The sequence below is a fragment of the Nycticebus coucang genome, chromosome 17, assembly GCF_027406575.1.
Source record: "Nycticebus coucang isolate mNycCou1 chromosome 17, mNycCou1.pri, whole genome shotgun sequence".
Lineage (NCBI taxonomy): Eukaryota > Metazoa > Chordata > Mammalia > Primates > Lorisidae > Nycticebus > Nycticebus coucang.
The window spans coordinates 62,474,367-62,492,300 of NC_069796.1; the positions used below are offsets into that span (position 1 = coordinate 62,474,367).

The window sequence follows — 17,934 nt, forward strand, 5'->3', positions numbered from 1 at the left end:
CGTTTTCTGGTTTTCTCTCTTCTTCTCAGTGGAGCTGGGGAGATTTCTACACTTTTGAATCTAGGGAGTGGAGGAAAGATCTCACGATGGGGACCACACTTGGGGAAGCGCATTCCATTTTAATGCCGAGAAGAGGAACCTGAGAAGAAGTGGCTAGTGAGGTAAGAGGAAAACCAGGCTTTTTCCTGTGGAAGAACAAATGCTTTTGAAAAAACGTTTTAAGCTAAAGTAATAGACACATAGCTAATCTATTAAGTGGGTCCTCCAGGTGGAGGCTGGAGTGGTGGTGACAGGATGAAAGGTGCAGCCAGCTGAGAGCCACTGTGGACTCCTGAGGGCCCCCTTCCAGGAAGGGGTCAGGAGAGAGGAGGAACATGGGCCGTGGGCAGGAAAGACTGATGTCTTAAGTCCACAGGAAGTAATGTGCTTGGAAGGAGAAAGGAGGAGAAACTGGTTGCAGGACCTGACCTCCCAGATCCTGATCTACAGGGTGTGTGTGAAAATTAAAAACAGCTCCCTTCCAGTGAGCTGGAAGGGAAGGGGGAAACTTGCCCAGCAAGTTCCAGAGCAGAAAGATGTCCAGAGAAGAGGAAAAGATCCAGCATTTTTCTGATGAGGGACCAAGGGCGCCTGAAGGCCCCATGGACAGGTATTGGGAGAAGGAGAAACTTGGCTCAGATGGGCAGTGTGCCAGGACCTAGTGGGACCAGGGTCCTGTGACTGGGTGTGCGGGGGAGATTGGACACTGTGGGAAGTTTGGGCTCATGTTAATGAAGGGTCTTCCACCAATGGTTACTCTCCAGCCCTGATTCTGAGACACACCCTTAACAAATGTTTGCAATTATTTTTATTATTTCTCCAGGCTACAAGAGAAGGACTCTTCAGAATTGTTCTGCGGCTTCCTCCCAGTTCACCCTGGAGAAAACCAGGCTGGGACGGGGCAGGCGAGGATTCCAGCGGGAAGCCCTGCCAGGTGGGTGGCTGAGGCCATCGCAGTCCAGGGATGTTCTGAAGGCAGTCCTCCAAATTCCTTATCAGCCAGAGGCTCGAGCTTCCTCAACCACACGAGATGAAAAGCTGCTTCAGAGCCTGAGGAAGCTGGGTGCGTCTTATATACTTTGCAAAAAAAAAAGCGGGAGGGTGTGGGGTGGATGGGACAAAAAGGCTTGACAAATCCCTGGGCCCAGGTAGCCAACCAGCTGCGCACAGGCCCCGCCCTGGAACTAGGTAGGGGAGAAGAAGGCTTCACCCCAAAGCCAAAGTTGTGTGCAGCGCCCTGCGAGGAACAGGCTGAGAGACCAAGCCTGCTAGCTGCCAGAAAAGGCCACCACCGCCCCCTGCCCAGCCTTCTCACATCTTTGAGGCCCAGCACAACCGACAGGGCCCCTGATCCCTGAGCTCCCTGCGACCCAGCGTTTGGCCGACGTCTCCCACCTGACTGTTAGCCACGTGCTGGGTGTCCTTGGGCATGCTGCCTCCTGTCTCTGGGCCTCAGATTTTCTCACCTAAAAAGAGGGAGATGGACTTCATTTCCCCAAAGTTCCTCTGGGTTGGAGTGGTACCTGTCATGCCTTTTCTTTCTTTTTATTTCCTTCTTTCTTTTCTTTCTTTCCTTTTTTTTTTTTTTTTCACTTTTGAGACTGAGTTTCTAAGGCCCAGGACACTTGGGCTTGAGTGTCAGCCTAGCTCACAACAGCCTCAAACTCTGGGCTTCAAGGGATCTTTGTGCCTCAGCCTCCGGAGTAGTTGGGGCTATAGTCTTGTGCTACCAACACCCACCACACCCCCCTTCCTTGCTAATTTTTCTATTTTTAGTAGAAAGGAGGTCTCCCTTTGCTCTGGCTTGAACTCCTGACCTTTTAGTGATAGTCCGCCTTGGCCTCCTAGAGTGCTAAGATTCTAGGGGTGAGACACCTCGCTGACCCTTTTTCTTTTTGAAACTCTTCCCTTCTCCATAGCCTGGGGGGCATTGGAGTAGCGGTCCTGGGTTATCTCAGATGGCATTTATCCATTCTGTCTTCTTGGAGAGAGGTGTTGCTGAGCAGCTGCAGCTGGGGTTTACAGTGCCCTTTACAGCAGACATCTGCACCCTTTTTCTCCGGCCCCCCCTTTTTTTAACAAAACAAAAAACATCCAGAACACACACTAGAAGCACTCTAAAGGGTGAGAATAAATATTTTGGGCTTTTCAGACCATCCTATCTCTGTAGCAACAACTCAACTCTACTACCACTGTGGCAAAAGCATAAGATTTGAATTCTCCTGTGTCAAGAAATTTTATTCTTTTGATATTTTTCCAGCCATTTAAAACCTTAAAAACCACTACTGGGCTCTCAAGCTGTAGTAAAACAGAGACTGGGTCATAGGTGGACAGTTTCTCACCCCTGGTTTAGAGCCCGGACTTTGTCATGCTGGCTCCTCCACCTTTCTGGAGCTATTTCCTCATCTGTAAGACACACAGTTCTGATATACTTCAGGTAAGTGATAGCCATCTTCTGCTAGCTTCTTCAGCAGAAGATGGAGACTGAGAGGTTAGGGTGGTGTGTTTTGTCGGGGCTTACACCCCCCATTTCCTGAATACTGAGCCACGTGCCCACCCCTACTTATCCTCCTCCTTTTCCTCTGTTTGAACAGACGTGGAGTTGCTTAGTTTAGCTACGTTACCTGAAAGAGAACACTATTTTTCTGGCTGCCTCTAATTAAGACCTTCTATGTGCAGCTGTCATTTTGTCCCCATTTTACAGAAGAGAAAACTAAGGCTTGGGAGGATTAAGGAGTGAACTGTGTGCCTGACTGACCTCAAAACTGAGCTCTTGGAGCTGGAACAAATTCTTCTTAGTAAAGTATCTCAAGAATGGAAGAAAAAGTATCCAATGTACTCAGCCCTACTATGAGACTAATTTATGGCTTTCATATGAAAGCTATAACCTAAGAATATGGGGAAGGGGGAGACGGAGGGGGGGGGGGAGGATGGGCGGAGGGAGGGTGATTGGTGAGATTACACCTACAGTGCATCTTACAAGGGTGCATGTGAAACTTAGTAAATGTAGAATATAAATGTCTTAACACAATAACTAAAAAAATGCCAGGAAGGCTATGTTAACCAGTGTGATGAAAATATGTCAAATGGTCTATAAAACCAGTGTATGGTGCGCCATGATCACATTAATGTACACAGCTATGATTTAATAATAATAATAAAAAAAAAACTGAGCTCTTTCTACTGAGAACAGCTCCAGAGTAACCATTTGCACAGGCTGTAATCCTAGGAGTCCTCTAGACCTCCTCCCTTCCCTAAACCCATGTTCAATATACTGCCAAGTTGTTTTGATTCATCCTTAAAATATATATCCAGAGTGTCTCCATTTGGGGAGAGAGAGGGAACCATTGCCTTCTTTGCTATCTACCATGGAATTTTAAAACTATAAATCAGGGCTCGGCGCCCATAGCTCAGTGGTTAAGGTGCCAGCCATGTGCAGCGAGGCTGGTGTGTTTGAACCCGGCCCGGGCCAGCTAAAACAACAATGACAACTGCAATGAAAGTAATAGCCAGGCTCAGCACCCGTACTACAGTGGTTATGGTGCCAGCCACATACACCAAAGGTGGCAGGTTCAAACCCAGCCCGGGCCAGCTAAAATAACACCTAAACAACTAAAACCAAAAAATATCCGGGTGTTGTGGTGGGTGCCTATAGTCCCAGCTACTCGGGAGGCTAAGGCAAGTGAATCACTTAAGCCCAAGAGTTTGAGGTTGCTGTGAGCTGTGACGCCATGGCACTCTACCGAGGGTGACATAGTAAGAGTCTGTCTCAAAAAAAAAAAAAAGAAAGAAAGAAAGAAAGAAAGAAAAAAGAAAAGGAAAAAGAAAATAATAGTCAGGCATTGTGGCGGGCACCTGTAGTCCCAGCTACTTGGGAGGCTGAGGCAAGAGAATCGTTTAAGCCCAGGAGTTGGAGGTTGCTGTGAGCTTTGACTCCATAGTATTCTACCGAGGGCAACATACTGAGACTCTGCCTCAAAAAAAAAAAGTATAAATCAGATCATGCCACACTCCTGCCTAGAACCTTGGAAGGCTTCCTAGTTGATTTGGAATAAAACCTCAAACTTTACCTTGCCTGTAGGATGCCACGCCACCTATCCCCTGCCCATCTCTCTACCAAGTCCCCCTTTCGTGCCCTCATTCCTTTTGTTCAGCCTCAGTGGCTTCCTTTCTGTTCCTCTAACTGTTCAGGGAACCATGTCCCATACCAGCACCCATCCCCTGCCCTCACCTGACCCCTGGCACTTTCCCTCTGATCTTCAGGTGGTTAGTAACAGCCCCAATGACACCTCCCCAGCTAGTCTTCCCTGGCCATTCCCATCGGTCCTCTTGTCCCACACTCTGTTTTATTGTGTTTCCAGCAGTCATCCCTCACTGATGTTCTTCTGCACATGCTGTGCTTCACCCAGCTCTATTCCAGCAAGAACCTTGTTTGTTTATTCTCTACTAAGTCCAGACTGAGCCCATATCTAGCACAGTAGGTGCTCAGCACATACTGCATAAGCTAATAACTCATTACGCTTCCATCTCTATCCTCTCTGCCAGAGATCATGAACTTGCAACGGAATTATTCAATGGACAAAGGGCCCTACTATGTCCTGGCATTATGCCATACAGAGGAGCAGCCACAGTGACACAGGCCCAGTCCTGGGCTGAGGATCTTACTGGCCCTCTAGGGAGAGACAATGTGCACAGATGGGAAGACCAGACAAAGCACATGTGCCTGGCTTCTGCTGAAAGAGGGTCTAGGTTCAAAGTCGCTGGAGATAATGCCAACATATCTCCTGAACCATATAAAGAAACCCAGAGCTGGCCCAGAGCTGGCCCTCTCACCCAGGACTCCCTTTGCCTGGAACACCCTGCTCCTCTGCACTACCAACTCTCCCAGGCTTTCATTCATTCTTCTGACCCTAGTTTCCACACCACTTCTTCCAGTGGGCCTTCCCTGGCTCCTCATGGCAGGCCTCTTAAATGCTAGCCCCCGTGTTGATCACTGCTCCTTTCTGCCTGTCTGTTTCCCTGTCTGTACCTCTGCATTCCCCACTCCCTATCCACCCCTAGGTCTGTTTGTTCCATGGCACCCAGTTCAGTGCTAAGCACATAGTAGGCGCTCAAGAAGTATTTCTTGCTGAATGAACAAATAGATAGAAGGTTTCGTGGGAGGACAGAATTTAATCTCCTTTCTGAAGCCAAGACAAGGGCATGAGAACAAGAGCTTTCTCTGCACGGTCACAGCCTGTTCTCAGTCTGTGCTCACGTGACCTTGGGCTCTGGTGCCAAGCTTCAAATCAATTCTTTCTCTTTTATCATTTTCTTTTCTTTTTTTTTTTTGAGACAGAACCTCAAGCTGTCACCCTGGGTAGAGTGCCGTGGCATCACAGCTCACAGCCACCTCCAACTCTTGGGCTCAAGTGATTCTCCTGCCTCCACTTCCCAAGTAGCCAGGACTATAGGCGTCCACCACAACACTTGGTTATTTTTTGTTTGTAGCCGTCATTGTGTTTGGCGGGCCTGGGCTGGATTCGAACCCTCCAGCTTAGGTGTACGTGGCTGGCGCCTTAGCTGCTTGAGCCACAGGTGCCAAGCCTTATCATTTTTTCTTAAATTGAACATTTATGAAAATTCACATTTCAAGAGGTACACAAGGGGACACACCAGCGCCTCGCCCCCTTCCTGACAGGCAGCAAGGTTCCCTGTGCTGTCCTTCACTGTGGGGCATATTCACTCCAGGGAGGCCTACAGCCTGCATGGGGAGCCACAGGGCCATACCCATGTCTCAAAGGAGGGTTCAGCCCTGGTGTCAGCAGCCTCACGCTGTAGCTGGGGCCAGGGAGAGGCAATAGAGGGTGGTGAAGGAAGAGGGGACCTGGGGTCTGGAGGGTTCATTCCAGGCTGGAAGACGCCTAGCTCCTGGGCACCTGAGAATCCCATACAGAGAGAACAGACACTGCAGGGTCTCTGCTGCTCTTTCTGGTCAAACTACATGAGATGCCAGGCCATTTGATGAAGGGTAGGTATGGTTTCACTTTGTGGGGTGGGGAACCTGGAGAAGGGACTGGCCCCTTCTGCCAGTTTTTGCCCAAATCTTCCCCAAGAGGATTGAGAAAGTGGTAAAAATTTCAACTTCAGCCCTCCATCAGCCCAAACATGAATCCAGGTAATATTAGGTTAAGATGAACGGCAGGAGGACCTAAAGGGGAAACCTGACAGGCCTCTGTGGAGAGTAGCACTCGTAGTTGGGGAGGCTTTTCCCGGGGCCTGGTACTTATATAAGGCTCAAGTCTTATTTATTTGACAGCTTCATTTTGAATCACTGGTGAGTTACAAGGAGTGGGAAGGACCAAAATAGCTCCTAGTCAAGTACCATTTCCTATTTCCCATATCTTGGGACAGGGTTGGCTGATGCTGGGCACCCAGAGTCACTCCCATGTCCCCTTCCTGCCCCAGACCTTATTCATTGACCATGGTATGGTATCTGCTATGCAAGGCATGTTTGTGTTGAGAAAAAAAAAACATTTACTACCCTGCCTTTAAGGTGGGTCTGCCATACCCCCACAGAAATGGCATTTCCTAGAGTTTGGCAATGCACAACCTGTGTAGCCCTCCACAGTGGCTCTGCCAGGGTGGACAGATGGCCTTCCAGGCTCCACAGGGAGGATAAGGAAGGAGATGGAGTCGTGGAGTTTGACACCTTCCCCCACCTCGCTGAGCTTCACGCAGGCAGTTTTACTTTATTTCTTTTACACACTGGACTTCCAGGTGAGACTTCACTTGAGACAATGTGTCCCATTGCTAACAACAATGACACGCCTTGTGAACCCCCCTCACCAGAGGGAGGCCAGTTAAACCACAGGCTCTATAGTCTGAATCCCAGCTCCGTGACGTTGGCAGATAATACTACCTATCTCACAGTGTGGCTGAGAAAACTGATTGAGATAATGCAAGGACAGTGGGGCCACATAGCCACTGCCTGATAAATGCCCACGTGGTGACAGTGGGACAATGAGGAAGAGGACAGTCCCTCTAGCTCTGACAGCAGAGCTGGGAGGGTCTTCCAGCTTTAGCACTATTGACTCTTGGGGCAGAATCATTCTTTGGTGTGGGGCTGGCCTGTGTATCCCTGGTCTTTAGCCCCTTGTCCTGCCCTCTCCCTAATTATGACAATGGAAAATGTCTCCAGAGATTGCTAAATATCACAGGAGGCAAAGTGGCCTCTGGTTGCAAACCACAGGGAAGCCTAGAGCAGCGGTTCTCAACCTATGGGTCATGACCCACAGGAACTGTATTAAAGGGTCACGGCATTAGGAAGGTTGAGAACTACTGGCCTAGAGGGTGATGTGGAGGCCACAGAATCAGAAGGCCGCAGAATCCAGAAGGAATGTGGAAGGTGGAGAAGTTGGCTGCCCCTCCTCAGAAAACTCCACAGTCAGGTTCTCTGTCCCTGAAGACTGCTTGTCTGCTAGAGGCTTCCTCCTGATAAGGCTGCAGTACACTGCCTCTGTGTGTGTGTGTGTGTGTGTGTGTGTGTGTGTGAGAGAGAGAGAGAGAGAGAGAGAGAGAGGTGGGGGATGGGAAGGAGTTGGAGAGGGAAGGGAGAGAGAGAAAAGAGAAGGAGGGAGAGGGAGGGCGGGAGAGAGGGGTTACAGATGCAGGGAGAGAGGACAGCTGTATGAAGCTGAAAACACCTGTTAGTTTCTGGACAGACCCAATTGCTCTGAGACCTGGGGACCTTTACCAACTCCTCCTAGTGACCTCAGGGACATGACCCAGTGAGTCCCTAATCCATGCTGAAAGGGGTGTGTGTGAGGGGGAAGTACCCAATCTGGTCTTCACTCTCCCTGTCCCCTCCCAGACAGACTTATCAGCAGTCCATGCCTCAAAAATCATCAGGCTCTGACTGCTCCTGCCCTGCCTGGCTCAGCCATCAACTCTTTGTTTCTGGAGCCATGAAGTTGACCCTCTCTGAGCTCCCTGCTTTCCTCTTCCTATCACATATTCTCTACAAAATAGATAGAATGACATAGAAGAAATGCAAATTGGATCATGCCATTCCCATGCCAAAGCCCTGGGATGCCTCCCTCACCCTCAATCTTCCAGCCTTCATGGACCCCTGCCCCCTCTTGCAGGCTCCAACCACAGTGTCCTATCTACTTCTTCAACATGCTAAGCTTTTGTAGAAGCTGAAGCTGAACCTTTGCTTAAAGTGCCTCCTGCTCTTCTCAGCCCTGTGTCCTCAGCATGACGGAGTCTAGACAGACATTTCTTTTTTTTTTTTTTTTAATTTGGCCGGGGCTGGGCCAATTTGAACCCGCCACCTCCGGCATATGGGACCGGCGCCCTACCCGCTGAGCCACAGGTACTGCCCAAGACAGACATTTCTTTACCAGTCTCCTGCCCCCAGGATCTGAAAATGAGCCCCTCACATACTCGTACATCACCCTGTTGTCTATTCTTCAGGTACTTTGGATGCTAGCTTTATCTTCATTGTTTATAGTGCGCCTTCCCTGGCCAGGAAGTTCCATTCCCAGGGAGCAGGGCTCTTGCCTGTCTTTTCTGCATCCCCAAGGCTCATGTGTTTGGCATGGAGCTAGGCTCAATATGAAGCACTGAATAGCCCAGTGGATCTGGTCCAGCCCACAGGTGAGAAAGGGTGGTGGGCAGGTGCTGACTGGGTAGCCCCTGTGAAACAGGAGGGAGGTCATTTGAGGCAAATGAAAGGATGTTTTGGGTCAGTGTGGAGAGGATACCAGGCAGGCTTGTCAGGGCCTCCTCCCTCCCATGATAAGAGTTATTATGGCTTCAAGCACCCTTTTCTTTCTTTCAGCTGTCTCTTTGTGAGACTCTCATTGTTACTTTACTGAGTTGGCTCCCCTCAGAGAAGGGACCTTCTCGGGGTTGTGGCAGGTCCTCCATCCCCTAGAGATGACGGCGGTGGGGAGGGGGCAGCCGCCTGGTTCCCCGGCCCCTCCCAATTCTCCCAGGCCGTGCCGCGCCGAGTGGCCGCCAGAGGGCGCTGCAGGTCGCGGCGCCCCGGCTCCCGGACGGCCAGAGGCGGCTGGGCGGGGCTCGGCTGTCTTTTCGGCAGAGGCCTCTCTTCCTCTCTCCTTTCTCTTATCTCTTGCTGTTCCTCAATCTCCCTCCCTCCTGGCTTCTCCCTCATCTATCTTCCCGCATGGGCCTGTCCTGTACTAAGCCCCAGTGTCAGGTACGAGCAAGGACACGAACACGTCCCCATGGGGTCTCTACCCACCAGGGAGCTAACCACCTAATCCCTAAACCAGCCTGGGAGCGTGAAGCCTCCTGGGAGGCCCGTGGAGCAGGGACAGACCTTTCTGCAGGAAATGGAGCAAAACTCTGTCTTCCTCACAGGCTTCCTTGTGCGGGGGTTCCACATCTTTATCCCACCCCTCAGCCAGTTGCTCTCTGGGGTGCCACTCACTGGGCTGTTACACCACACGTGGCTTCTTGTGATGGAAAAGGCTTAGCAGATTTAGCTGCTTTGTTTCACTGAAGGGTGAATCAAGGCTCCAGCTTAAAATAGTTAAACATAGTGTTAGGTCTGGGTTCAAATCCTGACTCTGCTGTTTACCAGCTAGATGACCTTGGACAGTTTCCTTAACCTCTCTAAGCTCAGGCTGCAGAGGTCCCAGCCTCTTCCGGTTATGAGAGATCACACGTGCAATGTGCTTAGCACTGCGCTGGGAGTTAGCCAATCCCTTAAGAAAGTGGCCCTCTTAAGGCCAGCTGTTGGGAAGAGGTGGCAGACCTAGGCCCCAGCTTTTTCTTCTGTGGTGGGTGGAGGCTGCAGGGAACAACAGAGAGTGTCTCCTTTGGTTGGGTCTTTATTTGGGAGAGAGCTCTGTGGCACTAGCTGATCAAAGGACTGTCTCCAGCTGCCTTATCTGTGTCTTTCTGCCGTAGGCTTCTCTCAGAATGGCTGCACCCTTCCTCCTGGTCTGCCACACCTCATCTCCCTACAAATCCAGGTGTGGGGTGGAAGTGGGAAGGGGGCCTCAAACGTTGCTGGGGGAGCATGAACTATCACAACCCACATGGACAGAGCTCTGCCAGTGTCTAGTAATATTCTTTCACCCAGCCATTCTACTTAAATCAGGGGATTTAGCCCCACAGATATAACCTTACAGATTTGAAACAATGTACAACAGCTCCCACTACTGCTTTGTTTATGATAACAAAAGATTGAAAGTAACCTAAACATTGCTCCAGTAGGTTACTGGTTAAGTCCTTTATGGCAGAGTCATAGAATAAAATACTAGGCAGTTGCAGAAAAGAATTAGGATCTCTTTAATTAAGAGATCCTCATGAAACATTCTCCAAGCTATATTAAATTAAAATATCAAAGTGTGATAAGGGGGGAATATATACATACACATAAATAACATAAATATTTGTGTGCATATGCATCATGTATCTCTGAAGGATACATAGGAAACTGGTTGTTTTCTTTTTTTTTTTTTTGAGACAGAGCCTCAAGCTATTGCCCTGGGTAGAGTGCTGTGGCATCATAGCTCACAGCAATCTCAAACCCCTGGGCTCAAGCGAGTCTCCTGTCTCCGCCTCCCAAGTAGCTGGGACTACAGGCACCCGCCACAATGCCCAGCTATTTTTTGGTTGCGGCTGTCATTGTTGTTTGGCTGGCCCAGGCTGGATCAGAACCCGCCAGCTCAGGTATATGTGGCTGCGCCTTAGCCACTTGAGCCACAGGCACCGAGCCTTCTTTTTTTTTTTTTTTTGCAGTTTTGGCTGGGGCTGGGCTTGAACCCGCCACCCCTGCTATATGCGGCCGGCGCCCTACTCCTTGAGCCACAGGAGCCTCTCAGTGGTAGTTTTTTGTTTTTTTTTCTGGGTGGGAGTCAGGGGATGAGGTAGAGATGAGGATGGCAGATTTTCTCTGTCATCTCTTTTGGTATTTTTTTTTTTTTTTTTTTTTTTTAGAGAAAGAGTATGACTTTGTTGCCCTGGGTAGAATGCCATGGAATCACAGCTCTCAGCAACCTCAAACTCTTGGGCTTAAGCCATTCTCTTGCCTCAGCCTCCCACGTAGCTGCAACTATAAGCACCTGCCACTTCGCCCAGTTATTTTTAAAGACCAGGTCTTGCTCTGGCTAAGGCTGGTCTCAAACCTGTGAACTCAGGTAATCCACCCACGTTGGCCTCCCAGAGTGCTAGTATTACAGGCATGAGCCACTGTGTCCAGCCCCTACCCAATTCTTTTAAAGCACATTCCAGATGTCATATTTTTTCATCTTAAAGTACCTTAGTATAAATCTCTGAAAAATAAGGACTCTCTAAAAAGAAAAACATGATCACAACACCATCATCATTCATAAATGAAATGAAATGAACATTTCCTTAGGAGAGGAAGTAATGCATAAGGTGAGCAGGCCAAGAAGAGAGACGGGCAGGGATAAAGGCTTGGGGCAGGCAGGAGCACGTGTATTTAAGGAACAAAGAGAAGGCCCATGTATTCCTGGACATGAAAGACAAGGGATCAGCATGATGTACAGTGGCTAAACCATTTTGGGCCTTATCAGCTACAATACAGAATTTGGTGTTGAACTTAACGTTCATCAGAGCAAATGGCCCCTAACTGGCTTTCATCAGTGTTGAGACATGCTGTGATAGGCAGTGAAAAGCAATTCCAGCATAACACTGGTGTCTCCCATGGACCTTGAACTATGCTTCTCTCTAAGAAAGGTCATGTACTGTAGGATGAGCAGTTTTTTTTTCTTTGAGACAGAGTCTCACTCTGCTGCCCAGGCAAAAGTGCCATGACTCATGGCAACCTAGGTCACAGTTCACAGCATTCTCAGACTCCTGGGTTCAAAAGATCCTCCTGCCCGAGCCTCTTGAGTAGCTGGGATTATGGGTATGGTCCATGGTGCCAGCTAGTTTTTCCATTTTTAGTTAAGATGGATTCTCTCTCTTCCTTGGGCTGCTCTGGAACTCTTGAGCTCAAGGGATCTTCCCACCTTGGCCTCCAGTAGTGCTAGGATTCAGGTGTAAGCTACCACACCTGGCCAGATGAGCAGTTATTTATCTTCTCCAGTTGTCTCAACATCTTCTGTATTACCTTTTATTTGGTGACAGGGCTCTGGAATTAAGCACACTGGAGCCTCAGGTAATTAGGTAGTATTCAGTGGGGAGACTGTGGAAAAGTCATTTTCTCTCCCTGAGCATTCATTTCCTCATCTGTAGAAAGACCCACAGGATCTTTGCTTCAGAGCTCACTGTGGAGACTGAGTGAAATTCCACCAAAATCACACAAGTGGCACACGAACATGCTTAGTCCATGGGCTTTCTTCCTGCTGTTTCCCCACCCATCGTATTTTCATTATGGTGAGTCACACAGTGCAAAGTGAAAGAAAAGTCAGGTGCTCAGAGCCTGGTGAAGGTGGGAGGCCTCTCCTTGCTAGCAGCCTTGAGCTCAGGTTCTGATCTCTAAAATCCTGTCCTGAGGTTTACAGCCCCTGGGCGGGGATGGGGTGGGGATCTGGGAGAAAGAGGGTATAATGGGCAAGTTTCCCACTGGCTATTGGGGACCAGTGGTGCTCCAGGTAGAAAACCCCAGGTTTAGAAATCTCTCAGAGAATAAAAATATTGTGGAATTCTCTTTTCCCACTGTTGGCATTATAGTTATGATAAGGGCTGAGTCTTCTGCTTGGCTTGGGATCCAGGCCTCCCAGTCAAGGACATGATCATTACCTTGGCCAAGATCTGCTATCTCAGCATAAACATATCTACCCAGGAAGGCTGCAGCTAGGGTGGGGCGGTGCCATCAACTTTCTCCACTATGCATGCACAAGGCTTCCTGTCTCCAAGCATGCCCCAGTTCAGGTGGACATGTGCATATCTGTGTGTGTAGATATACACATATACACACACACAACGTGCACATAAATAAGCCTGTACGTCAGTTCCCAAACTGACATGTGTGCTTACATACACATACTCACACTCCTTAATGCACACACTCAGATGTACCCACATTCTCCCACCCACAGTGCTGGACAGTTTTCAAAATGGCTGCTATTGACTCATTTCTTCCTGCTGTGTGGATGTTTCTCCACCTATGAAAGATACATTCTATATTTGTGTTAGAAGTAACCTTTGGAAATTTCTGAATCCAGGCTTTAAGAGAACTGGCAGCTTTTTGTCAGTTCTTCCTTGGAGGCCAGGAAGAACTGCCAAAGAAGACTCATCATCTTGAGACCGTCATGTTGTGAAGAAGCTCAATGTAGTCACATAAAAAAGTGGTAGGAGCCGTGCAGAGGAGCACTACCTTGCGAGACACGTGAGTGAAACTTACTTGGATCTTCCAGCTCAGCTGCTGCTAGTTGAATATAGCCTACTGAGTGACCCCCCCCCGCCCCACAGCAGTCATGTGGAGCAGTTGACCATCTAGCCACACCCTGTAAATTCCTGACTCACAGAATCATGGGAAATGATGAAACTTTCTTTAAGCCATTATGCTCTGGAATGGTTTGTTATGCAGCAAGAAGTAATCATAATATGCATACTATATACTCGTATTCATACATATACAAATTCAAGCCTGCCTCCACACTTGTGCAAACTCCTTTGCAGTAGACCTTGTTGGTGGTCTATCCAACATCCATTCCCACTCATCTTTCTCCTGATGATGACTGCCATTCATTTAAGCAGCCTGGTACTTTGAAAGACTAATTCTATCTCCAGCTCCAGGAGAGGGATCCTGATTAGCTTAAGCCAACTTTGCGATCTCAGATCCCTTGACAGAGGTGGGTTTAGCTTTGTATATATGACCAAGTTGTAGCCAATGAGACATGTGGAGAAGACATGTGGGGCTTCTGGGAAATTGTCCTCACTCTTTTTTTTGAGACAGAGTCTCACCATGTTTCCCTAGAGTGCTGTGGCATCACAGATCACAGCAACCTCAAACTCCTGGGCTTAAGTCATAGGTTCTCAACCTGTGGGTCCAAGAGCTTAACCCCAAGAGTTTGAAGTTGCCATGAGCTGTAACACCACAGCACTCTACCAAGGGGGACACACCAGTGAGACTGTCTCAAAAAAAAAAGACCTGCATAGTTGAGGAAATGCAAAGTAGCACAGCGAGTTAGGGAGATTCCGATGATAGTAAGTTTGTAGCAGAGATGGAGGGTATGACAGAAGATGAAGATAAGGGCCACATCACACCCCTGGGCTTCCCTCTAACTCTCATGGCTCAGTCAATTCATCCCCACGTGTAGGGCTTCACCTTCCATCCATCAGTTTTCTCAAGACAAACTCACACATTAAATTGATAAGCAAGACATTTGGGGAGACAAGATAGAAAAAAACAAATTTCCTTTCTGCTTTGTGTGTGAGTTAATGTGTGTTTTATTTTCTAAATTACCCTTCTTTTGCATCTTTTTATAACACAGGGGTTACAAGGATATTCTTGCAAATATGTTTTTATTATTTTTTTTATTTTATTTATTTTTTTTGCAGTTTTTGGCCGGGTCTGGGTTTGAACTCACCACCTCTGGCATATGGGGCCAGCACCCTACCCCTTTGAGCCACAGGTACTGCCTGCAAATCGGTTTTTATTTATTTTTTGACAGTGTAAATTTGTCTTTCAGAAATGCCATGTTTCCAAGTTTAATAAAAAGCTGTTTTAGGGCGGCGCCTGTGGTTCAGCGGGTAGGGCACCGGCCCCATATGCCGAGGGTGGCGGGTTCAAACCCAGCCCCGGCCAAACTGCAACAAAAAAAAAAAAGCTGTTTTAAAATAGTACATATATGATATGATCCTATTTTGGATAAAATATTTGCATGTATATTTATATGTGCGTATAATAAGGTCTGAAAGGAGCTACACACCAACTGTTAAACAATAGTTATACACGAGTGATGGGATAACAGATCATCTTTCTCTTCTTTAGACTTTTGTTCATTTTTATGTATTTTATACAAAAAATGTGTGTGTTACTTCTATCATAGGAGAAATTATTTCAAATTTTACGAAGTTTAATCTGCATTGCTATGGTCTGATGTTTGTCCCCTGTGAAATCCATGTTGAAACTTAATCACCAGTTTTAACAGTATTAAGAGGTGGTGATGGGGTCAGTAAGGCTCTGCCTCATGAATGGATTAACCCATTCCTGGATTAATGGATTAATAATGGGTTATCACAGGAGTAGCTTAGCTGTTCTGAGAGTGGGTCTATTGTAAAAGCCAGTTCGGGCTCTCAATATGCTCCCCTTGCCCCGTTATACTCTATATCACTTCTGCAGAGAATTCCCATCAGCAAAAAGGCCCTCACCAGATGTGATCCCTTGGATGTTCCAGCCTCCAGAATTATAGGAAATAATTTTCTTTTTTTGAGACAGAGTCTCACTATGTCACCCTTAGTAGAGTGCCATAGCATCACAGCTCACAGCAACCTCAAACTCTTGGGATCAAATGATTCTCTTGCCTCAGCCTCCCAAGTAGCTGGGACTATAGGTGCCCATCACAATTCCTGGCTATTTTATTATTGTAGTTGTCATTGGGCCCTGACTGGGTTCAAACCTGACAGCCCCCATGTACCCTGTTTCCCCGAAAATAAGACAGTGTCTTATTTTAAGGTGTGCTCCCAAAGATGCGCTAGGTCTTATTTTCAGGGGACGTCTTATCTTTCCTGTAAGTAGGTCTTATTTTCGGAGGATGTCTTATTTTCGGGGAAACAGGGTCTGGGGCTGGCACTTTAACCACTGAGCTATGGGTGCCGAGTCATAAGAAATATATTTTTTCTTTTTTTTGTATCTTTATTTGAGACAGAGTCTCATTTTGTTGCCATTGGTAGAGTGCCATGGCTTTACAGCTCACAGCAACCTCAAACTCTTGGGCTCAAAGGATTTTCTTGCCTCAGCCTCCCAAGTAGCTGGGACTACAGCCACAATGCCTGGCTATTTTTAGAGATAGGTCTCGCTCTGGCTCAGGCTGGTCTTGAACCTTGTGAGCTCAGGCAATCCACCTGCCTCAGCCTCCCAGAGTGCTACGATTACAGGCATGAGCCACTACACACAGCCTTTGTGTGTGTGTGTGTGTGTGTGTGTGTGTGTGACAGAGTCTTACTCTGTTGCCCCAGGCTGGAGTACTATGGCGTCATAGCTCACAGCAATTTCAAAACTCTTGGGTTCAAGCAATCCTCTTGCCTTAGCCTCCTCCCAAGTAGCTGGGACTACAGGCACGTGCCATGACACTCAACTAATTTTTCTATTTTTAGTAGAGGTGGGTGGGGTTTCACTTTTGCTCAGGCTGGTCTCAAACTCTGAGCTCAAATAATTAACCTGTGTCAGCCTCCCAGAATGCTGGGATTATAGGCATGAGCCACCATTCCTGGCCAAATTCTTTTTCTTTTTCTTTTTTTTTTTTTGAGACGGAGTCTTACTACATCACCCTCAGTAGAGTGCCATAGCATCACAGCTCACAGCAACTTCCAACACTTGGGCTTAAGTGATTCTCTTGTCTCAACCTCTGAGTAGCTGGGACTACAGGCGCCTGCCACAATGCCTGGCTATTTTTTGGTTGCAGTTGTTAGCAGGCCTGGGCCGGGCTCAAACCCGCCACTTTTGGTGTATGTGGCTGGTGCCCTACTCACTGAGCCACAGGCACCAAGCCATTTTGTTTCTTTATAAATTACCCAGTCTGGGTGGTGCCTGTGGCTCAGTGAGTAGGGCGCTGGCCCTATATACTGAGGATGGGAGGTTCGAACCTGGCCCCGGCCAAACTGTAATAAAAAAATAGCAGGCGTTCTGGCAGGCACCTGTAGTCCCAATTATTCGGGAGGCTGAGGTAAAAGAATCTCCTAAGCCCAAGAGCTGGAGGTTGCTGTGAGCTGTGATGCCACAGCACTCTACTGAGGGCAACAAAGTGAGACTCTGTCTCTAAAATAAATAAATAAATAACCCAGTCTGGGCGGCGCCTGTGGCTCAGTGAGTGGGGCACCAGCCCCATTTACTGAGGGTGGCGGGTTCAAACCTGGCCCCGGCCAAACTGTAACAAAAAAAATAGCTGGGGGAGGTGGGCAGAGGGAGGGGGATTGGTGGGATTACACCTGCAGTGCATCTTACAAGGGTATATGTGAAACTTAGTAAATGTGGAATGTAAATGTCTTAGAACAATAACTAAGAAAATGCCAGGAAGGCTACGTTAACCAGTGTGATGAAAATGTGTCAAACGGTCTATGTAACTAGTGTATGGTGCCCCACGATCACATTAATGTACACAGATATGGTTTAATAAAAAAAAAAAAATAGCTGGGCATTTGTGGCAGGCACCTGTGGTCCCAGCTACTTGGGAGGCTGAGGCAAAGGAATCACCTAAGCCCAAGAGCTGTTGGTTGCTGTGAGCTGTGATGCCATGGCACTCTACCAAGGGCAACAAAGTGAGACTCTGTCTCTAAAAAGAAAAAAATTAAATAAAAATAAATAACCCAGTCTCAGATACTAAATTATAGCAATAGAAAATGGACTAACACATACCATTTTAAGCACATGGATAAAATGGGTTGTAAGAAAATTTCAGAAAGAAGTGGCATAAAAAAGAAGGCATAAAGTCAACCTGTGCATGAGAGGCTCCTTGGGGCAGCTTCAGGAGACCAGACCTGACCTAACAAAGGGAGCCTTGTGGTACCACCTCTGAGCCAAGGCAAGTCGAACAGGTAAGGAGGAAGATAGGAAGGACTGTGACCTTGAGAACAGTTGCTGTAAGTGGAAGGATGAATCACACATGCATGACAAGCAGAACAGACAATAAATGAAAGGTGAGCTGGAAAGAGAATTCACCAAATTCACCTGGGTGCCAGCAGATACGGATTCTGTTTTCAGTTCTGGCATCAGGGGCCTTGGGAACCCCGTGGCCTTGCCTTTGT

General features: G+C 47.9%; 1 protein-coding gene across 1 annotated transcript in view; it reads right to left on the minus strand.

The window, feature by feature from the left end:
• Positions 1-855: 855 nt before the first annotated feature.
• Positions 856-17,934, minus strand: part of CCNJL (cyclin J like) — a 121,983-nt gene continuing 104,904 nt past the window's right edge. Inside the window, exon 6 of the mRNA XM_053566658.1 lies at positions 856-1,116. Within this exon, the coding sequence (XP_053422633.1) occupies positions 1,110-1,116 (7 nt within the window). The 3' untranslated portion in view covers positions 856-1,109. The remainder of the gene's footprint in view (positions 1,117-17,934) is intronic.